Below are 22,831 nucleotides of genomic sequence, written 5' to 3' on the forward strand. Positions count from 1 at the left end.
AAAAAAAAAAAAAAAAAAAGAAGGCATGTGTTTCCAGGAGAGTTTCTAGCAAGTTCCAGTAAGAGTGCTAGGGAGCATTCTGAACCATGTTCAGTTCTAACTGCTGCCCAATTCAAAAGAAAGAAGGGAGAAAAGTATTGGATTGACTCCTTACCCATCTGTGAGGAGAGAGGCTGGTGATTTGCTGTAGCCATGCAGCTAGTTTAAAGCAGAATCAGGACTAGAACCTCTTTAACTGGCTCAGTGCTGATAGCTCAGTAGTTAGGGCACCAGCCACATATATGGAGGCAGGCGGGTTCAAACCCAACCCAGGCCTGCTAAAACAACAATGACAACTGCAACAACAACAAAAATAGATGGGCATTGTGGCAGGTGCCTATAGTCCTAGCTACTTGGGAGGCTAAGGCAAGAGAATTGCTTAAGCCCAAGAATTTGAGGTTGCTCTGAGCTGTGACACCATGGCACTCTACCTAGGGTGACATAGTGAGACTCTGTCTCAAAAAAAGAAAAAAGGCTCAGCACCTGTAGCTTAGCAGCTAGGGCGCCAGCCACACACATTAGAGCTGGGGGGGTTCGAACCTTGCTCAGGCCTGCCAAACAACAATGACAACTGTAAACAAAAGGTAGTTGGGCGTTGTGGCAGGCACCTGTAGTCCCAGCTACTTGGGAGACTGAGGCAAGAGAATCACTTAAGCCCAAGAGTTAGAGGTTGCCGTGAGCTGTGACATCAGAGCACTCTACCCAGAGTGACATAATAAGACTCTGTCTTAAAAAGAAAAGAAAGAGAACCTCTTTAACTCACATTTTGGTCTCTTTTCCTTTGGAATTCTGTAGTTTAGGGAAGAGATCTTTTCTGGGGGCTGGGGGAGACAGTCTCATTATGTCTCCCTAGATAGAGTGCTGTTACATCACAGCTCACAGCAACCTCAAACTCCTTGGGCTTAAGCGATTCTCTTGCCTCAGTCTCCCAAGTAGCTGGGACTACAGGTGCCCACCACAATGCCTGGCTATTTTTTGTTGCAGTTGTCATTATTGTTTAACTGGCCCAGGGCAGATTTGAACCCACCACCCTTGGTGTATGTGGCTGGCACCAGAACCTCTGTGCTACTGACCCGAGCCTAGGGAAAAGATCTTGACTCTATTCTTAAAGGTCCAAGAATGATCTGATTATGTTACTTGTCTTTGTAAGCACTGACATATGTCAGGGAAGGAAAAATAGATAAATGTTTCATCTGATAGAAAAGTACCCACACTTCACTCTCTCCTTCCTTCTTGCTCCCGTAGGCTTGGATAAAATTGAATTTCTCCAGAGCCACGAGAACCAGGAGATCTACCAGAAAGCCTTCGACCTCATTGAGCACTACTTTGGTGTAGAAGATGATGATAGCAGCCTGGCTCCCCAAGTGGATGAAACACAACAGCAGTTCATCTTCCAGCAGCCTGAGGCCCCCATGGAGGGTTTCCAGCTATAATATCTGCCTCCGGGGAGGGGAGGGGATGGGAAGCACCACCAACCAGCAGAAGAGCAGCCCCTCTGGTGGGCGGGAAACCAGCTGCCCCACCTTCAGCCACCATACACCTCTGCTGCCCTGGAGACTGTGCTCTTGACCTGCTCCGCCCCCTTCCCTGGAGGGCGTACCCTCTGGACAGACAGAACCATCTGAGGCTCACATTTGGGTTTTGTGACAAGAAGGGGACGTGTTGGGTTTTTCTTCCTTACACTATATTTTGGCTGCACACATGTCTTTAACCCGGGAGCCCAGGGGTAGACAAAAGAGGACTAAGGTAATCAATTTGCACCTTTTTTTATTTTTATTTTTTCCTTTAGCGGTGACTTACTTCCCCTTTATCTTTTTCATCCTTCCCAGTCGTCTGCCCTGATCTGTATAACTCTTATCTTGGGTACTTGAGCAGATGGAATATTCCAGAGGTGGGAGGTGGGAGGGGAAGGGAGAAATCCAAAACAAAGTATTCTTGCTCTGACAGAATATTAATCTTGTATGCTTGGATTGCGTTATTTAATTTTTTTTTTTTTTTTGCACATTTTTCTTGTATTAAGATTGCTCTTCCCAAGAGCCATGAGTTCATGGTTTAGGAATCCCAGCTGCCAGCATTGTCTGGGACTAGGGGCAGATGGGGAGGCTACCATGAAATAGGCCCCTCTCTCCGAGCTCTAACCCCTTGCCCAGATCTCTTTAGTTTAGGAGATCCCCCTAACTTTACTAGGGCAAGTATACCAGTGGGAGTGGAGGGGAGGGAGGAATATAGGCCTTCAGACAGGGCTTCCCACATGTAGCTACTGATCCCGTGTTTCCTACCCACCTTCCAAATGGTGCGACCCAACTTCATTTGTTTACTTGAAAATTCCCCTCAGGGTTGAACGAACCTCTGAGGTGGCTGTATTCTCCTAAGCTCAAGACAGGGGCTATGGTCCTTCCTTTCTCCTGAGGAGAAAGTCCTTGTCCTGGTGACCTATAAATTGCAGAGGAGGCTGGAGTGAGAGTGTCATATATTGGGATAGTCAGGGATCCTTGCCTTTGGCCTTTCTTCTTCTTCTTCCTCTTCCATAGTTGGATCATGTATATTTTACTTCCAAAGGAGAGAATGTCAAAAAAGTTCTGTATTTTTTTATATTCTATATATTAGGTAGGTCAATCTTAATTGGTCTCAAGAGGAAGAACTATCTGTAATTTCTGTAAGTAGGATACCGTGTGGAAGACCAAAAACAAATGTGGAAGCTCCCTTGCTCAGGCCTGAGTGTGGTCCATTTCTTTTCTGCTTGGATTCTGGACCACCACCTGGGACCAACCCTCAACTCTGGAACGTTTATAAAGCAGGTCACATGGTCTGATTGCCCTAGCACCTGAAAGTAGCAGCAATGTCCTCAGGGCCTATCCATGTTGACCACTCTAGTCTTTACTGCTGCAGGAAACCCAGAAAGTAGTTTGTCTTCTCAAATTCAGTCTCAATACATGTAAGTTATCACACATGGCTGTGTTTCCTATTATCCCAGAAATTTAGCAGCCTGAATTCCTTTGTGAGAGCTATTGATACCTTCCCTGTTAGGGATCCTTGTACCTGGTTTCAGTTTTCTCTTCTTGGTGATAGTTATAATCCGGATGTCTTTTCCTTCTCTTTGAGTAAAGCTAGTGCAGTGCCTATGCCTCTGGATGGATTACATGTTCTGATAAAGCTCAGTTGTTGGACATGGTAGAGGAGGAAGTTGTCAGATAAGTGCAGACCAACTGTGGCGCTGAAGGCACAATCTGCCCTACTCCTGCCTCCCCTCTGTGGTGTCCTGCTCCAACCTGAACTTTTCCTCCCCTAGAAACAATGCCATTCTGGCTCCCATTCTTGCACAGTCCCTTCTGGCTCAGGTGAAATCCATGCCCCTCTTACAGATCTAAACTTCAGTGCTTATTTTGGCCATTGGTCTTGAATTTACCCTCTCCTAGTGTTAAAGCTGGACTCCAAAGCCATTTTCTGAGGAAATTGGTTTATGGCGGGCAGCTGTCACTGAAAAATCACACCAATGTTGGACTGCTTTGTTTAGTCATATGCTCCTCACAGCTTAGGAAAGATGGCTACCAACCCCCAATCTCCCAGGGAGTCAGGGAGCAGGACCTTTTTTTCACTTGGCCTTCTACCTCCATTACAAAACTATTCTCTTATAGTTCAAAGAAAAGCTCTAATCCACCATCTCCCCATCATTCTTATCCAAAGGGTAGTGCAATTTAGTAGGATCTTCTCTGTACATTTCAGGCAGTAGTTAAATCCTTGACATTGGGGCCAAATTCCCAGTGTAAGACATACACACCCTACTTTCCCAGCAATTTCACCAAAATCTATTTTGGGTTCAGCTCTAGGTCTTGTACCAGATGAAAGTTTTTTTTTTTCTTTCTTTCTTTCTTTCTTTTTTGTCATCTGGCTGCTGTTTAAAGCCATTTTTCTCTAAGGACTTCAAAGGTTAAATTCTACTGACGGCACAATGTGAAGACAGATTTCTCAGAGAAAAATTGCCTCTAGGAGCTTTCATTTATGTCTTCCCTAGACCATTTTCCCCCATTATCTTCCTCTAACCCCTTTCAACCAACAAATGAAGTTCTTCCAGCTGACAGAGGCAGTACTATCATTTTTTATACTTCTCTTTATTGGTCATTTTTTGAAGCAAAATATTTAGGCCAGGCTTCTGAGCCACTCTGCATGGACAGCCCCCATCTGGACCCCACACCCTGGCCTATGTGAGGTCAAAGGCTTTTTGGCAGATTTCTGTTTATTGCCTGGACAGAGGGGCTCCCCAGCCAGTTGTAGGGAATAGCTTGTAAGTTGAGGCATGCTTTTAGCATCCTCTTATGGCTAGTATATCCATTTTAAGATCTCTGATGCAGGTGGAGGTATCTAGGTATAGATTAAGAGGGACAAGGAGTCTTTTTCTTAGCTGATGTATTCAACTATTGTTTTGAGCAGTGCCAGCTATTTTTTATTGCCAACCCCTCTAGGCATTTCACCCCCAGTCTTTTCTAGTACTAACAGGTTCTCTGTTCTTAGAAGCCTCCTTTCAGTTCCCAGCCTCCCAGTGGCTACCTGACCTTGATGTTGGCTGCTACAACCCTCTGACAGAACCACATGGGTCCCACCCTCAACTGGCCAGTCTAGTTACTTGGGTCAGTGGGCACAAATGACCCCTCCAAGGAACAGGTGGTTGATGACAGTCTGGGGGGGACCCTGGGTTTGTTCCTTATCTAGAAGCTCTAGATCTACTTTTTCAACTCTCTGCCCTGGAAACCATCCTTCAGGAGCTCTATTTTTTTCTTTTCTTTCTTTCTTTTTTTAAGCTGAACTACACAGATTATAGCTGCTATTATATTTAGTTAAGAGAGGAATAGAAGACTCAACACAGACTTTCTATTTCTCTCAAGCCAAACCAGTTTAAAAAGAAAACTGTATCAGAATGAACTGTACTTCCATTTTCTCATGTCTACCTGCCTTCCCTCCCCACCCTAGAATTGTACCTGTTTTTAGCAAACTAAAAGGAAAGAAAGAAGCCTAGCAATACTAACCTCACCCCACATCTCCCTCTTTTGAAGGCCCCAGCTTTTTTGTTCAGGCCTTCTCTCCTGTCCCTTCTCTCCTAGACTCACTCACTTTTATATCCATCATCTTGGGTATTCTTCAATAGATTCATCTTATGGACTCAGATTCTAGATTCTAAGTTGAAGATAGGAGGCCAGTTTCTCCATGTCCCAGCACATAGTCCAGGGAACCAGTAGGAAGATCAGGTTGGCTGGGGGTCTCAGGAATGTTTGTACCTGCCTGCCTCCATGGCAGCCTGGGGAAGGGCGCAGTGCACAGTGCACCAAGCCATGGGAAACATCTTCCAGGTAGTGCTGTCCTGGAAGTTAGTGTGAGACTGAGAGATTGCTCCAAATAAATTTATTCCACAATCATTTAGCACCGCACATTCTAGACTAGACCAGCCTTTGTCCAGTATTTTTTCTGTTGTAGCTTTTGCATTCTTTTGTCAAGCCAACAAGCTGAGAATTTGGCCCTACTGATATCCATGTGGTAGGCACTAGCTGCTCTTTGGCCAAGGCCTTCAGAAATAATTCAGTCATCCCATTGTTTATCCCCTATCCCCAACCCCAGATTAAGACCATTGCAAGGGAAGAATCTGAGATTAAGACCAACCAAATCTCTTAATTAAAGCTGTTAATTTTCCTCTGAGAGGGCATTTTTTTGCAGACATAAAGCTGGCTATGAGAGTTAGAAGAGGCAGCATTAAATTTGGGGCCCAGAACACTATGGGAGAAAGGTTTGTATAGTGTATTTCAGTGGGCTTGGACCTATCTATCTTCTTCTGGACCAGCCTGACTTCTGATGTCCCCATTAGCACATTACCTGCTCTCCTATAACAATATGCCATGCCCTAAGCAGTGAAGGAAGTAAGCGCAGAGATCCTAACACTGGCTAGGAACCTCTGATGCAGAGGATGTCCTTAAAGAGTTCACATCTACATGAACCTTCATACTCTGGAGTTGGGTAACGACTTTTTAAGCCAGCTTTGTGGGAGCTGCCTTAGATTGACCTATTCAAGGAGGAAAGGGTATATGGGGTCCCAGCCACACCACAGACCAAATGTCCTGTAAGAACAGCTTGGGTTTCCAGTTCTGGACCCTAGGAAGGTGAATTAAATCCTCCTCCCCAGTTTTTCTTTCCAAATTAATTTGCTTTTATTTTTCTAACAACTATAAACTCTGGCTATTTTCCATGTTCTCAGGGCCCCTGGGTAGACAGACAAAGTTTGATGATTTCAGAGCAGACATAGGCCAAGAAACAGTGACATTGAGTGTGCTGAGTCCAGACAAATGATATTTATATACACATCCAAATTTGAAGAGAAAATGTATTTCTTTAGGTTTGAAACACTGTAATAGATATAAAGCAAAAATAAAAACATGTTGCAAAGTTCTAAATTGTCCTCTTTGGCTTGGAGTGACCCTAGACTGGATTTTTAGGAAGTGATTGAGAAGATGTGTAAACTTGTAGCTCAACAGTGGAAATAAGACTTAAACCAACCTGGCCTGGTGCAGTGGTTCACACCTATAATCCTAGCACTCTGGGGGCCATGGTGATGGATTGCTTGAGCTCAGGAATTCAAAACCTTCCTGAGCAATTGCAAGACCCTGTCTCTACTAAAAATAGAAAAATTAGCTGGGTGTTGTGGCAGGGAGGTTTAATATCAGCCACTGGGGAGATTGAGGCAGGAAGATCCCTTGAGCCCAGGAGTTTAAGGTTGCAGTGAACTAAAACAACGCCACTACACTCAGGGCAACGGTGAAACTCTTGTCTCAAAAAAAAAAAAAGAACGATACCAACCTGCCAGTTATAACAGTTTTTAAAAAATCGGCTTTATTGAGCAGTCCCTGTGGCTCAGTGGGTATATACCAAGGGTGGTGGGTTCAAACCTGGCCCTGGCCAAACTGCAACAAAAAAATAGCTGGACGTTGTGGTGGGTACCTGTGGTCCCAGGTACTTGGGAGGCTGAGGCAGGAGAATCACCTAAGCCCAGGAGTTTGGAGGTTGCTGTGAGCTGTGTGATACAACAGCACTTTATTGAGGGCAATCAATTTTATTGGCCCAGTGCCTGTAGCACAGTGGTTACGGCACCAGACGTATACACCCAGGCTGGCTTTGAGCCTGGCCTGGGCCAGCTAAACTGACAACTGCAACAAGAAAATAGCTGGGCATTGTGGCAGGCACCTGTAGCCCTAGCCACTTGGGAGGCTGAGGCAAGAGAATCATTTAAGCCCAAGAGTTGGAGGCTGCTATGAGCTATGACGTCACAGCACTCTACCAAGGGTGACATACTGAAACTATCTCAAAAAAAAAATCAGCTTTATTGAAATATAATTGACATACAATAAATCATACATAAAATATATAATTTGATAAATTGAGATGTATCCAATCATAAAGTCACCACAATTAAGATTATTACTCTATCCATCACCTCCTAAGTCATAAATTTCCCACTTGGGAATCCCTATTTCCTGCCCCACCCCACCCCCAACAACTACTAATCTGTGTCACTATAGTTTGCATTTTCTGTAGTTTCTCCAAATGATTTTGATTTAGTTTCATCAGCACCACTCCACAACCCTTTGAGCTTGTTGTCTTTTTTTCTGGCTGGGGCTGGTTGAACCCACCACCTTCAGCATATGGAGCCGGCACCCTACCCTTTTGAACCACAGGCACTGCCTGAGCCTGTAGTCAATAGTTCACAAACTCCTCCCTTCAGTTCTCATCAATTTCTAAAGCAGAGATAACAGACAAGTAGCCAAAAAAGTTCACTGAACCCAAAAGGAAGTTTCTGGCTGGCTGTGTATCTTTAAATTTTAACTAGTTGCCAACTTTTTTTAAAAATCAAGGAATAGGCTCAGCGCCCATAGTTCAGTGGTTAGGGTGCTGGCCACATAGACCAGGGTTGGCGGGTTCAAACCCACCCCTGGCCTGCTAAACAACAACTACAACAAAAAAATAGGCAGGCATTGTGGTGGGCGCCTGTAGCCCCAGATACTTTGGAGGCTGAGGCAAAGAGAATTGCTTAAGCCTAAGAGTTTGAGGTTGCTGTGAGCTATGATGTCACAGCATTCTACCAAGGGGTGACATAGTTAAAACTCTGCTCAAAAAAAAAAAAAAAAAAAAAATCAAGGAATAGCTATCTTGAAAAATACTATCCAGGCTTGGTGCCTGTAACTCAAGCGGTAGGACACTAGCCACATACAGAGGAGCTGGCAGGTTCGAATCCAGCCCTGGCCTGCCAAACAACAATGACAAGTATAACCAAAAAATAGCTGGGCATTGTGGAGGGTGTTTGTAGTCCTAGCTACTTGTGAGGCTGAGGCAAAGAGAATCACTTAAGCCCAAGAGTTTGAAGTTGCTGTGAGCTGTGATGCGACAGCACTTTACGGGGTGACAGCACTTTACAGGGTGACAGCAAATACTATCTGGCACTATTGGGCTTGGGTTTCTGTATGGAAGTAATTTGCAAGAGCTGCTCTATTTTCCAATAACTACCATTGCCAGTTGTCTGCCTGAATTTGACAATTTTAATATTGTTATTATATGCTGTTTTATAGCAAAGGAAAAATAACTTTTTTTTGGAGACAGAGTCACAAGCTGTCACACTGGGTAGAATGGCCTGGTGTCACAGCTCACAGCAACCTCAAACTTTTGGGCTCAAGCAATACTCTGGCCTCAGTTTTTCTATTTTTAGTAGAGACAGGGTCTCAATTTTTTTTTGCTCAGGCTGGTCTCGAACCCATGAGCTCAGGCAATCTACCCGCCTCGGCCTCCCAGAGTGCTGGGATTATAAGCATGAGCCACCACGCCCGGCCTTTTCTTTTTGGTTGGTTTTGAGACAGTCTCACTTTATAGCCCTCAGTAGAGTGATATGGCATCATAGCTCACAGTAACCTCAAACTCTTGGGCTTAAGCAATTCTCTTGCCTCAGCCTCCTGAGTAGCTGGGACTACAGGCACCTGCCACCACCGCACTGCTATTTTTTAGAGACAGGGTCTTCCTCTTGCTCACGCTGGTCTAGAACACCTGAGCTCAAGCAATCTACCCACCTTGGCGTCCCAGAGTGCTAGGATTACAGGCGTGAGCAAGCCCGCCAAAAGCAACTTGTCAAAATTATTCTTGCCTGGCTCAGTGGCCTGCAGCTGCACAGTGGTTACAGCACCCTCCACATACACTGAAGTTGGCGGGTTCAAACCCAGCCCGGGCCAGCTAAAACAACAACTGCAACAAAAAAATAGCTGGGGATTATGCAGGGCACCTGTAGTCTCAGCTACTTGGGAGGGTGAGGCAAGAGAACTGCTGAAGCCAAAGAGTTTGAGGTTGCTGTGAGCTGTGATGCCACAGCACTTTGCCAAGGGCAACATAGTGAAACTTTGTCTCAAAAACAAAAATTATTCTTCCCTGCTCTACTCATAATGCCACCCCTACCCCTTTTAGACCACTATTGACCTTTCTGCTCCACCCTCCACTTCTTACCCCATACATACCTTTTTCTTATTTATTATCTTTGGCTACAACAACCTCTTCCCATAGAGATTCATCAATTAAGAGCCCTAAGATTAGCAATGCCCAGTTAGCACAGCAATTTACAACAATCTCTATCTATACATAACTTCATGCTAGACTCTGCCACTACACCATTTAGCCAGCAGTTCTTCCAAAATTCAGACTGAGCAAATAGTAATTTCAACACCTCACTACCTAATGCTGTAACAACTCTCTCCAGACATAGGAAGCAAGCACAGATTGCAGAACACTTTGGGAAGGCTCTGAAGTTACTTTTGAGCTGGGCCTCAAAAGATAGTTTGTTTTTGCCACAAGGGCATTTTGGAAGGCAGAAGAGCATCAGCAAAACCCTGAAAAATCCCATAAACAGTAAAAGTGCACCTGGAGCAAAAAGGCAGACAGGATGGTGAAGATTATACAAAATAGGCAGAAGCCAAACCACTTAAGCTTCAAATCCAGGAGCAAGGATTGTTGGGTTTTATTCTATTATCTATAGGCAATGGGAATAAAGAATTGTGACCTTCCTATGGGAGAAGTGGCTCATGCCTGTAATCTTCAAACTCTGGGAGGCTGAGGCCGGTATATTGCTTGAGCCCAGGAGCTGGACACCAGCCTGAGCAAGAGACAGACCCCATCTCTACTAAAAATAGAAAAATTAGCCCTGCAGTGGTAACCAGCTCCTGTAGTTACAGCTACTATGGAGGCTGAGGCAGGAGAATAGCTTGAACTCAGGAGTTTGAAGTTTCAGTTACCTACGATGACACCTGCATTCTACTCAGTCTATAAAGCAAAATCTGTCTCAAAAAAAAAAAAAAAGGTGGGCGATCTTACATTTGGCAAGAAATTTTGACTTTTCCCCCCAGCTTTATCGCCAGCGCAACTAAGCCTTTGTAGAGAGTAAGACAGTTAGAGAAGGGACTTAGGAATCTGCCTGAGGCCAACCTCCCTGTCAGGGACCCCTGAGGCCCGAGGAACTGACTGCCAACTAGCTGATGAATTGGGGGGGGGGGGGAGTAACCTACTTTCCCAAGTTACCCTGACTCTGCCTCAAGGAAACAAGCCCTGGTGATTTCTCCTGGAGAAAAGGCAGCATAGCCTAAGTTACAGGAGTGATGTTGTCAGACTTCCTGATTATGAATCCCTCCCTGCTTTAACCACTCAATATCCATGTGACCTTGAGCACTTTAGCTATTTAACCTTTGCTTTACTATCTATCTTCTATAAAATGGGCATTAACTAGAAAAGCACAGTAAACTTTCAAAGATGTTGTTATTAAAGGACTCCTTTTGACTAAAAAATTTGAGGCCCAGGGAGAAAAGAATGCCCAGTTACACAGCAAATTAGTTAAGTTAGGACCAGAATACAGGTCTTCTGGGTCCCAGCCCATGACTGTCCCTCTTCCTGAGTCTCAAGAGTTCCTTGTTAGAATTATGGATATTCATAACAAAGACAACCTCCAGGAAACAACAGCCAGGAGCAAGGCTTTGAGGGCTGAGTCATAACTCGGTGAAGGAAGGCAAGTTGCCACGCAGAATGACCAGCTTTTCTCCGACACTCAGAACTAAAGCCTTTTCTTCTGAATCTTGGGAGTTGCCGCCGCCCCGCTGCACGCAGGGACTTGTAGTCGGCTCCCTCCCCTCGTCTCCCCGACTAGCCCGCCTCAAAAGCCGCCTTCGCTCCCTCTTTCCCAGCAAGCTCCGCGCCCATGCCAGCTATTGATTGGCTGCGGCGGGAGCAGGCGGCTCTACCGGCGGCGGTTACCCAGGGTTTCCGGTGTGAGGCCGGAGCGGGGAAGGACGTCGGCAGTGAGGTACGTACGGTCACGGCAGGCGGGACAAGACAATCGGAGGGTCTGTAGGTCTGCACCCATTCGGCAGAGGGAGGAATCACTGCAACTCTGCGCGTGGGCTGCAGGAGGGGCGGGAGGTGTGGGGGGTGGCGGAGCGTTGCCTGTGCGCCTGCGCGGGCGTGCCGCGCGGTGAGAGAGCGAGCGGGGCGTGGGTGTTTGTGCGCGCGCGCGCTGGGACCCACGTTGGGGGGGGGGGGACGGGATTTGAGCGTCCCGCCACGTCAGTCTGCGGCCCTAAACCAATCCCGCGCTCTGCCCGTTGTGAGAGGGCCATGTTGTGCCGGGAAGTGGCTTGGGGGAAAAGCGGCCTCTTACCTCCCCAGCTCCCGGAGCAGCGCCCTGAAAACCTGTCCGGGCACGCCAGGCTCCCCTGGACGGCCAAGACCGAGGGAACCGTTGGTTCCCTCAGGCGAAGGCCGGCAGCTTTGTGTATTTAAGGAAGCTTTGTGCACCGGGTGTTGGAATTCTGATCTAGGCTGCGAAGAATTTCGAAGTCTAGAAAATAGCAACAGTGTTTGTTTCTAAAGGATTTGCTCCTAATCCAGCATTGCAAATCACAATGAAGAACCAAGACAAAAAGAATGGGGCTGCCAAACAATCCAACCCGAAAAGCAACCCGGGACAACCGGAAGCAGGACCTGAGGGAGCATCGGGGCGGCAGAGCCAGCCGACTCCTGCGACAGAAGCTGAAGGTTCCAGCAGCCAGGCTCCTGGGAAGACGGAGGGTGTGTGCCAGCCAGCGGGCAGGGGGAGGAGTTTGTGGTACCGGCCTAGCTTTGGGAGTTAGAGACTGAGGCCACTGTTTACCCAAGGAGGAGGAAATGGAGGAGAGGACACTGCTGAGGCCCTGATCCTCACCTTTTCTTGGGGATTTGGTAGAGGCTCCCATTCAATGCATAGAATCAGAATTCTTGAGAGAAGGTTCTGACATGATTAAATCAGGTGGCAGTTAAATGAGACCCCCAATCAGCAAGTCCAGATTCCGTTAGTCACCAGTGGTTAGCTGCCTTTCATACTTGCATTTCTGGAACTATTTGAATAGCAAGAATTGGCCTTTGGGAAGAAGGAGATAGAAGTTGCTACATGCCAGCCCTCTGCTGGGTACTTTATATACTGGTTTTATTCTCATAACAAATGTATTTGGGGGCCAATGAGAAAAGGTCATTTTATAAGTAAATAAACTGAGACTTAGAGAAGTTAAGCAACTATAGCTATGGTTCCTGAATTTAAAAAATATTTTAAATCTAAATTTTTTTCTTTTTTTTTTTTTATTTTTTATTTTACTCAAAGCCTTTCCACTTCTGGATTTGTATCTAAATTCTGACATGAACTAAATTAGCTGAATTGTACTCCACTCTTATTTTTCTTTTTTTTCATAAGAAAAAGAAAAAAGCTAGGCAACATTTAATCCAAATTGGTAAGTTTGGTTGGGCTGAAAAATCCCAGCCAGTGGCATAACAATCTTATTTCTTGCTCTACCCCTCATCCTGCTGTAGGAGTTCAAGCCAAAACTGCTCAATCTGGAGCCCTTAGTGATGTCTCTGAGGAGCTGAGCCGCCAGTTGGAAGACATACTGAGTACATACTGTGTAGACAACAGTCAGGGAGGCCCAGGTGAGGATGGGGCACAAGGTGAGCCCACTGAACCTGAAGATTCAGAAAAGACCCGGACCTATGTGGCAAGAAATGGAGAACCTGAGCCAGGGACTCCAGTAGTAAATGGAGAGAAAGAGACCTCCAAGGGGGAGCCAGGCACAGAAGAGATCCGGGCAAGTGATGAGGTTGGAGACCGAGACCACCGAAGGCCACAGGAGAAGAAGAAAGCCAAGGGTCTAGGTGAGCTATTTGTGAGGTTATTGAGGGGAGGGAGACTGGACCTGTTCTTTCCTTGGATACCCTTCTCTGCCAGAATTCAGAGTAAACTATACTCAGAGCAGCAGTTCACCCTAGTCTAATCAAACCTGGGATATGGGGCCACAGCAGAGAGGTGTGCAGATGTTCACTATACTAGGCCTCCTGGCAGTCAGGGCAAGAATCCAACCTGCTTTTTCTTTGAGAAAATAGAGATCAGGAGGTGTTGGCCAACCTGTACCACTTCTATCTGCTATATGACCTTGGGCATGTCCCTTTTCTCTAGGTCTTAGTTTCCACTTCTCCACAGTAAGAATTGGACTAGGCCAGGGCTGAAAATACAAATATCTACACACAAACAGGCTAGCCAATCCAAGAGAGGGCCTACTTTACCCAAAGGCTTGCCTGCCACCTTGTTAATTAAGAGAAAAACTGTAGGATGGGTGCAGCCAGACTTTTTTTTTTTTTTTAATAAAAAGGCAGAAATACATAGAGTTATATGAAAAGTCTAGATTTTTAATAGTTGGCAGCTAAAGTGGTAAGAGCCAAATAGAACCCGTCTGTGGTTTGGGTCTGCCCTATGTCCCAGTGATTTGCAGTCTCTTCGCAGATCTCTAAGAGCCTTCAGAGAGACAGAGGGACAATCCCTTAACTGAGGCATAGACAGTGGAGAAAAGGCAGTGACAGATTTGATAGAGTATGTATACATGTATGTGTTTAAGAATCTTGGCTAGAGGGCCAGGTGTGGTGGCTCATGTTTGTAATCCCAGCATTCTGGGAGGCCAAGCTGGGTAGATTGCCTTAGCTCACAGGTTGAAGACCAGCCTGAGCCAGAGCGAGACCCCACCTCTAAAAAAAATAGCCGGGTATTGTGGCGGATGCCTGTAGTCCCAGCTACTCAGGAGGCTAAAGCAAGAGAATTGCTTGAGCCCAAGAGTTAGAGGTTGCTGTGAGCTATGATGCCACAGCACTCTACCAAAAACAAAAAGCACAAAGGGAGACTTTGTCTCAAAAAAAAAAGAGAGAGAGAGAGAAAGAAAAAGAATTTTGTCCAGATGACACTATACCCATGTCTGACTCCTTATTTCCCTGCTCCTTATAATCTTAGGAAAGTGTATATGGAAGGCATCTTTATTTTAAAGTTCACTGTTAATGCTACCTGTATTGACAAGACTTTAATTTATCAAGGAGGCCAAGAGACCTATTTTGTTTTGGGTCCTACCTCTATTGGAAGATCCTTCCTTGCATTGAAACAGAAACCCTGAGGCTGGGCTGCTGGATCAGGCCTGTAATCCTAGCACTTAAGGAGCCTGAGGCGGGCAGCGCCTGTGTCTCAGTGGGTAGGGTGCCGTCCACATGCACCCAGGCTGGCAGGTTCAAACCCAGCCAGGCAGCAATGACAACTGCAACAAAAAATGGCCAGACGTTGTGACTGGCACCTGTGGTCCCAGCTACTTGGGAGAATCGCTTAAGCCCAAGAGTTTAAGGTTGCTGTGAGCTGTGACGCCACGGCACTCTGCAAAGGGCAACATGATGAGACTGTCTAAAAAAAGAAAAGAAGACCAAGGCTCAAACTCCTGTTGCACTGTGATTATGGTGTGAGCCACGTGCACTGAGGCTGGAGGGTTCGAACCCAGCCTGAGCCAGCTGAACAGCAAAGACAACTGCAACAAAAATAGCCTGGCGTTGTGGCAGGTGCCTGTAGTCCCAGCTACTTGCAAAGCTGAGGCAAGAGAATCACCTAAGCCCAAGAGCTGGAGGTTGCTGTGAGTTGTAATGCCACAGCACTCTACCCAGGGCCGACTCTAGGTGAGACTCTGTCTCTTAAAAAAATAAAAAATAAAAATAAATTAGCATGTGCTCTATGATGGCTCTGTGGACAGGGGAGGGAGGGCTCATGTGTCTGAGACCCCCAGAGGAAAGGGGGTCAGCCTTTGCTTCCTGTGCTTTTCAGGGAAGGAAATCACGTTGCTGATGCAGACATTGAACACACTGAGTACCCCTGAGGAGAAGCTGGCAGCTCTGTGCAAGAAGTATGCTGAACTGGTCAGTTTCCCCCTCCTGCTGGCACCTTTCCTGCCTTTGGAAAATCAATAGGCCAGCTAGCATGGGGTTGGGGGTGCAGGGGCCAGGCGGGTGGCTTAATTCTTTTTCAACTTTTTCCCCATCTGTTAAATGAATCACTTCCCAGGTAGCCTTTTTGGGGCTGACGGTAAGAGGAGAAATTATACATTCCGTGGAAGAAATTTTTCAGAGAATGATTCTGAGGCCAGCCCTAGATCCTGGCCTTAGTCCTGGAAACTTGCTCCTGTGTGCTTTTCTGTATCTCCTCCAAATATGAATACACCCAGTGGTATTATCACACTTGACAAAATTGATACTAAGGCTGAGCCGGTGGCTCATACCTGTAATTCTAGCACTCTGGGAGGCCGAGGAGGGTGGGTAGCTTGAGCTCAGGAGCTCAAGACCAGCCTGAACAAAAGAGACCGCACCTTTACTAAAAATAGAAAAACTGAGGCGAGAGGATCCCTTGAGCCCAAGAGTTGGAATTTGTTGGGAGGTATGCTGCCATGCAATCTACCAAGGGCTTCAACTTGAAACTGTGTCTCAAAAAAAAAAAAAAAAGATAAAGTTGATACTAGTCACCTGATACTCCTTTTCCTTTGACTCCAGAGCAGTCTTCTGATTGCTTCCCTTCTCCCCTTGACATTGACATGTTGAAGGCCCCAGACTAATTGTCCTGTGTGATTCCCCCTTCTAGCTTTGTCATCTTCGTGATAGCATTTAACCTTAATTCCTGTTACTAAAGTGGAAGTTATCTCTAAAGCTTTGTTACAATTCAGGTTCAACATTTTTTGACAGCAGTTCTTAACAGATAGTACTTTATACTTGAAGTTGCAGCACAAGAAATACAAAATGTATTCTTCCTTTTTGTCAGGTTCCCCATCAGAATTTGAATTAACAGATTCATCCATGGGTAGTTCTGGCCCAATTATTTATTTTAAATTCTTTTATTCCATCTACATTTGTTAGCTGGTATTTTCCTATAAGGAACTTTTCTCATCTGTAAAATGGGGGATGTCATACCTGCCTAATGGGATTATTATAGTGATTAGATCAAAGAAAAGATATAAAGAAGGTAACCACACTTTTAAATTTATCCAGCCAGGAAACATAGCTGTTGTAAGAGAGGTAGAAGTAGGTTGCTGGAGTGGTGTTCTGAGTAGATGAGGGGGCTCAGGCCTGGTACACAAACAGGCAGCTTGGCCTTGGTCAGGACTCAGCTAGATTTGTGTGGCTGAGAGGACAGAGGCTGGGTGACTGGCAGATGTAGACTTTGTGTCTCTGCTCCTCTGACATCAATGTTTTCAGGGATATAAAGATGTTATAGCTAGGGCAGGAAAGATTTGAAGAGAAAGACAAAATAGTTTTCAGGAAGAAGAGTGTGAATAACATGAGCATTTTAATGGAATTACTAGCAAAGAAGGATCTGAAATTTGTCATGGATCTATTTATTTTTGAGATGAGATTTTGCTCTGTTGCCTAGGCTGGAGTGCGCAGCAACCTCAAAATTCCTGGGCTCGAACAGTCCTCCTGCTTCCGCCTCCTGAGTAGCTGAAACTACAAGCACCCACCATTAAACCTGGCTAGTTGTTTTGGTGGGGGGAAGGGTGTTGTTTGGTTTTTGGACCTTTTGATTTTGTTTTGGTTTTTGCAGGGCTTGCTAAGTTGCCTGAGCTGGTATCAAACTCCTGGCCTCAAGCAAGCCTCCTTGCATCGGCCTCCCAAAGTGGTGAGATTATAAGCATGATCTTATAAAGTGAGACTCTTCAAGCAAAGTTGCTCCAGTGCTGGGGCAAAGCTGAGCTAGGGAAAGGATAATGGCAGAGGTTAAAGACTGTGAGGCTAGGGAGCTAGGAATATCATCTGTGGGTATGGAAGTGGCCAAGAATGAGACTAGGGGCTCGGCGCGTATGGTTAAAGTAGCTAAAGCAGCTAAAGTAGCAGCCACATACACCTGAGCCAGCAGGTTCGAATCCAGCGCAGCCCGCCAAACAATGATGGCTGCAAGCAAAAAAAATAGCCTGGCCTTGTGGCTGGCGCCTATAGTCCTAGCTACTTGGGAGGCAGAGTCAAGAGAATCGCTCGAGCCCAGGAGTTTGGAGGTTGCTGTGAGCTGTGATGCCACAGCACTCTACCCAGGGCGATAGCTTAAAGGCTCTGTCTCCAAAAAAAGAAAAAAGAATGAGACTAGTGTGTGTTGGAAAGAGCACTGCTATACCTAGTACTAAAGTTTTGAAGGAAGAAAAGAGAATGATAGTTTAGTAGGCACAAGGCAGGGTAGAAAGTGGTCTCATCCTCGGGCATGAGTGTTCAGTGAGTTGGGGCAGTGCAATGATCTGAAGTGTCTTGAGAGCTTTGTCTCTGGAGTTGAGTATAGATTATAAACTGGTGTCTGCTGGCTGTGTGGCCCCTGCTTGTCCTAGTCAGTGTCCATTTCTATATCCCTATGATGGAACCTTTGAGTTTTGGGGAAGAGTTGGTAAAGTACCAGTGTAGTGGCAACCTTTAAGGGTGCATGGTAGGACAGCTCAGGAGACCCTAGAGCCACATAGTGACAACATGAGGAAAACCCATAAGACATTCTCATACCAGGCTCGGCGCCTGTGGCTCAAGCAGCTAAGGCGCCAGCCACATACACCTAAGGTGGCGGGTTTGAATCCCCAGCCTGGGCCTGCCAAACAACAATGATGGATGCAACCAAAAAATGGCCGGGCGTTGTGGCAGGCGCCTGTAGTCCCAGCTACTTGGGAGACTGAGGCAGGAGACTCGCTTGAGCCCAGGAGTTGGAGGTTGCTGTGAGCTGTGATGCCATGGCACTCTACCCAGGGGGATCGCTTGAGGCTCCGTCTAAAAAAAAAAAAAGACATTCGCATGCCAGGCAGTGCCCGTGGCTCATTGGGTAGGGCACCGGCCCCATATACCAAGGCTAGTGGGTTCGAACCTGGCCCCGGCCAAACTGCAACAAAAAAATAGCCAGGTGTTGTGGCAGGCACCTGTAGTCCCAGCTACTCAGGAAGCTGAGGCAAGAGAATCTCCTAAGCCCAGGAGTTGGAGGTTGCTATGAGCTGTGGTGCCATGGCACTCTACTGTGGGTAATACAGTGAAACTCTTGTTTTTGGAAAAAAAAAAAAAAAGGACATTCACATGCCGCTCCCATCCTAATCCCCATCCCTAGCTGGAGGAGCACCGAAACTCACAGAAACAAATGAAGCTCCTACAGAAAAAGCAGAGCCAGCTGGTACAGGAGAAGGACCACCTCCGTGGCGAGCACAGCAAAGCCGTCCTGGCCCGTAGCAAGCTTGAGAGCCTGTGTCGCGAGCTACAGCGGCACAACCGCTCCCTCAAGGTAGGCCCTGGGACCCTGACCTTGCCACCCCCAGAATAGGCCACTCTGGTTCCTTGACTTCCACTTATTCATTGCTGGGCCTTCCTTTTAAAAAGTAAAGCAATAATGGCTCATGCCTGTAATCCTAACGCTTTGGGCAAGAGGGTCACTTGAGTTTAGGAGTGTAAGACCAGACTAAGCAAGGGCAAGACCCTGTCTATAGGGGTGGTGCCTGTGGCTCAAAGGAGTAGGGCGCCAGCCCCATATGCCAGAGGTGGCGGGTTCAAACCCAGCCCCAGCCAAAAACTGCAAAAAAAAAAAAAGACCCTGTCTATATAAAAACTAGAAAAATTAGCCACCCGGGCATAGTGGTGTGTGACTGCAATTCCAACTACTTGGAAGGCTGAGGCAGGGGGATTGTTTCCATTTAGGAGTTTGAGGTTGCAGTGACCTATGATGACACCACTGTACTCTAGCAAGAGGAACAATAAGACAACAGGAGTTCAAGACCAGCCTGAGCAAAAGCAAGACCCCATCTCTACTAAAAATAGAAAAATTTATGGAAAGCACCTATGGCTCAGTGGGTAGGGCGCCGACCTCATAAACCAAGGGTGGTGGGCTTGAACCTGGCCAAACTGCAACAAAAAGTAGCTGGGCATTGTGGCGGGCACCTATAGTCCCAGTTACTCAGGAGGCTGAGGCAAGAGAATTTCCTAAGCCAGGGGTTGGAGGTTGCTGTGAGCTGTGACAGCACAGCACTCTACCCAGGGCGACAAAGTAAAACTCTGTCTTAAAAAAAAAAGAAAAGAAAAATTTGTCAGACCTAATGGTGGATGTCTATAGTCCCAGCTATTTGGGAGGCTGAGGCAGGAAGATTGCGTGAGCCTAGGAGTTAAGGTTACTATGAGCTAGGACAGCACAACATGCTACCCAGGATGACAGAGTGAGACTCTGTCTCCAGAAAAAAAAATTTTTTTAAATGAGATAGGCTTGGTGGCAGTGCTTGCAGTCCTAGCTACTCAGGAGGCAGAGATGGGAGGATCATTGGAAGTCAGGAGTTCAGAAAGTTACAGTGGACCATATATAACTGGGTCACTGCTCTCCAGCCTGGTTGACAGAACGAGACCCTATCTCTAGAGGATAAAAAATAATATAGGCTTGTAGTGTAGAAATACATTTCCCCAATGATGCCTTACCTTAAAGAGAACTACTTGTAACCATTTGACATATGCTTGTATTAGATGAGGCAAAGGCTAAGAGAACCCAAAATGCAGTGGCTGGCCTCAGTATTCCTCAGGGAAATAATGGTCCCCTGGGTGATGGAGGTCCAGTCCTGACAAACAGCTTTTGTCCCAGAGGTTGATCAGTCAGAATCATGGATTCTTGCTGTGTTTGCATCTCCTATGGTTGGCTCAGCCTGTGTTTAAAGCAAATTTAAGGGCTCGGCGCCTATAGCTCAACCGGCTAAGGCGCCAGCCATGTACACCTAAGGTGGCGGGTTCGAATCCCCAGCCCGGACCCGCCAAACAATGACGGCTGCAACCAAAAAATAGCCAGGCGTTGTGGCGGGCGCCTGTAGCCCCAGCTACTTGGGAGGCGGAGGCAGGAGACTCGCTTGAGCCCAGGAGTTGGAGGTTGCTGTGAGCTGTAATGCCATGGCACTCTACCCAGGGGGACAGCTTGAGGCTCTGTCTCAAAAAAAAAAAATAAAGCAAATTTAAGTAGATAGCCTTCTAATTTTCCTTTTTATATGTAAAGTTTTACATACCACTTTGTAAACAAAATTATTATACATGTATTGTTTCATATCCTATTCCTTTTTCTTATTTTACACAATGCCTATCTTTCTATGTCCTTTTATGTAGGACTCTTTTTTTTTTTTTTTTGAGACAGAGCCTCAAGCTGTCCCCCTGGGTAGAGTGCTGTGGCATCACAGCTCACAGCAATCTCCAACTCCTGGGCTCAAGCGAGTCTCCTGCCTCAGCCTCCCAAGTAGCTGGGACCTCAGGCACCCGCCACAACACCTGGCTATTTTTTGGTTGCAGCCATCGTTGTTTGGCGGGCCCGGGCTGGATTCGAACCCACCACCTTAGGTGTATGTGGCTGGCGCCTTAGCCACTTGAACCACAGGCACCAAGCCTGGAGTGAAAATTCTTACGTGTATCCTTGGCCAGTTATATAGAATTTATAAATCTGAGAAGTAAAATGACTGAGTCAAAAGAGTATACAGATTTTAAATTTTTATAGATTTTGCCAGATTGCCTTACAACTAGGGACACTGTGCTGTCACATATAAACTCATCAACTGTGTCCAACTGGGACACAAGTACCTAATTCTGCATAAGTTTGCCAACCCTGAATATTACTAAATTTTAGCAGCCTGGTTTCTGGGGGCACAGGGGGAATTAAATCACACTAAAACAAGAGTATATATCTGAAGTCTAGAAGAATAGTCCTCAGAAGGTGCATCAGAATGACACTTATGTGTGTTCCTGCATTTTTCCAGGGAGAGATCTTACTCGATATCACCTAATATGCAGAGGGATGCATTAGGACCCCCAGTTGCATGACATCTTGGAGCCTGTCTGTTCCTCACTTTAAGAGCAGAAAGAGCTATTGGCAGAGTCCACCAATGGACTGGTTAAGCAGGGTCACATTAGGCTGGGTGGGGAGCAATGGATGATGGAGCTAGGGCTGACTTATCTGCCCAGGAAGAAGGCGTGCAGCGGGCCCGAGAGGAGGAAGAGAAGCGCAAAGAGGTGACCTCACACTTCCAGGTGACCCTGAATGACATTCAGCTGCAGATGGAACAGCACAATGAGCGCAACTCCAAGCTGCGCCAAGAGAACATGGAGCTGGCCGAGAGGCTCAAGAAGCTGATTGAGCAGTATGAGCTACGAGAGGAGGTAGGCTGATCACAGACAAAGATCATGACTAGGAGATTATGCGGTTTCAGATGTGTGCCAGGCGCTAGGACAATACTTTTCAGGCTTCATCTCGTCTCCCATTCTTCTTCCTCCTTTCTAAGAAAAAAATAATGTTGCCATTCTTCCTAGATGAGAGATATGGAGAAGTGACTCACCCAGAACCACATAGCTGCCCCAGGTGCACAGTGCCTTGTCCCAAAGGATGAGATTAGGTATCATTTGGAATTAGAGCTATCTATATTTTATTTATTTATATATATATTTTTTCTTTTTTGCAGTTTTTGGCTGGGGCTGGGTTTGAACTCGCCACCTCCGGCATATGGGGCCAGTGCCCTACTTCTTTGAGCCACAGGTGCTACCCTATATTTTAGAATGGAGATACCTGCATATGCTGTGTGTATCTGCTGTGTGTATCAGCCCAGTAGGATCTGAAGGCAGCACCTCCAAATCTGACGTTTTAATGTTTATACAGTGGAACGTCCAAGTACTCACTTAAATTATAGCTATAGCCTTACCATGGTGCAGATCAAGTTTGTCTGCCAGCTTATGATAGTTTCAGTTTTCAGAGCTTTGTAGAGTTTGGAATTGCAGGGAAGGGGCTATACCTTATGGACTTTAGGGACCATTTACTCCTTGCTGCTCTAATCTTTCTGCCACTTCAGGCATTTGAATTATTGGGTCCCCCATGCCAGCCACTTGGTTTTTCTGGGCCCATTACCTCATGAAGAGAAGGAAGAAAGCTGATTATGGTGTCTCAGGCCTGTAATCCTAGTACTCTGGGAGGCCAAGGAGGAAGGATCCTTTGAGTTTAGAAGTTCAAGATCTGGCTCGGCGCCTGTAGCTCAAGCAGCTAAGGTGCCAGCCACATACATCAGAGCTAGCTGTTTCGAATCCAGCCTGGGCCCGCCAAACAACGATGACAACTACAACCAAAAAATAGCTAGGGGCTTGGCGCCTGTGGCTAAGGCACCAGCCATGTACACCCAAGGTGGCGGGTTCGAATCCAGCCCGGGCCCGCCAAACAACAATGACGGCTGCAACCAAAAAACAGCCGGGCATTGTGGCGGGCACCTGTGGTCCCAGCTACTTGGGAGGCGGAGGCAGGAGACTTGCTTGAGCCCAGGAGGTGGAGATTGCTGTGAGCTGTGATGCCACCACACTCTACCCAGGGTGACAGCTTGAGGCTCTGTCTCATAAAAAAAAAAAAAAAAAAGAAGAAGAAGTAATT

General features: G+C 46.4%; 2 protein-coding genes across 4 annotated transcripts in view; both read left to right on the forward strand.

Annotated features, from left to right (window-relative positions):
- The window catches only part of KPNA6 (karyopherin subunit alpha 6), a 55,504-nt gene extending 49,036 nt beyond the window's left edge, over positions 1–6,468 (forward strand). Inside the window, exon 12 of the mRNA XM_023507767.1 lies at positions 1,285–6,468. Coding sequence (XP_023363535.1) covers positions 1,285–1,472 — 188 coding nt within the window. The 3' untranslated portion in view covers positions 1,473–6,468. The remainder of the gene's footprint in view (positions 1–1,284) is intronic.
- A 4,872-nt stretch (positions 6,469–11,340) lies between these two features.
- Positions 11,341–22,831, forward strand: part of TXLNA (taxilin alpha) — a 20,043-nt gene continuing 8,552 nt past the window's right edge. Inside the window, exons 1-6 of one of the 3 annotated variants that reach the window (XM_023507774.1) lie at positions 11,341–11,398; positions 11,965–12,162; positions 12,934–13,272; positions 15,242–15,333; positions 18,527–18,697; positions 21,388–21,582. In XM_023507774.1, the coding sequence (XP_023363542.1) occupies positions 11,997–12,162; positions 12,934–13,272; positions 15,242–15,333; positions 18,527–18,697; positions 21,388–21,582 (963 nt within the window). In that variant the 5' untranslated portion in view covers positions 11,341–11,398; positions 11,965–11,996. Of the gene's footprint in view, positions 11,399–11,653; positions 12,163–12,933; positions 13,273–15,241; positions 15,334–18,526; positions 18,698–21,387; positions 21,583–22,831 lie in introns of those variants that run through there. The other 2 variants (XM_023507775.1, XM_003801243.3) reach the window with 2 other exon arrangements.

This window comes from Otolemur garnettii, unplaced genomic scaffold (assembly GCF_000181295.1).
Source record: "Otolemur garnettii isolate 467f Iridium unplaced genomic scaffold, OtoGar3 scaffold00204, whole genome shotgun sequence".
Taxonomy (NCBI): Eukaryota; Metazoa; Chordata; class Mammalia; order Primates; family Galagidae; genus Otolemur; species Otolemur garnettii.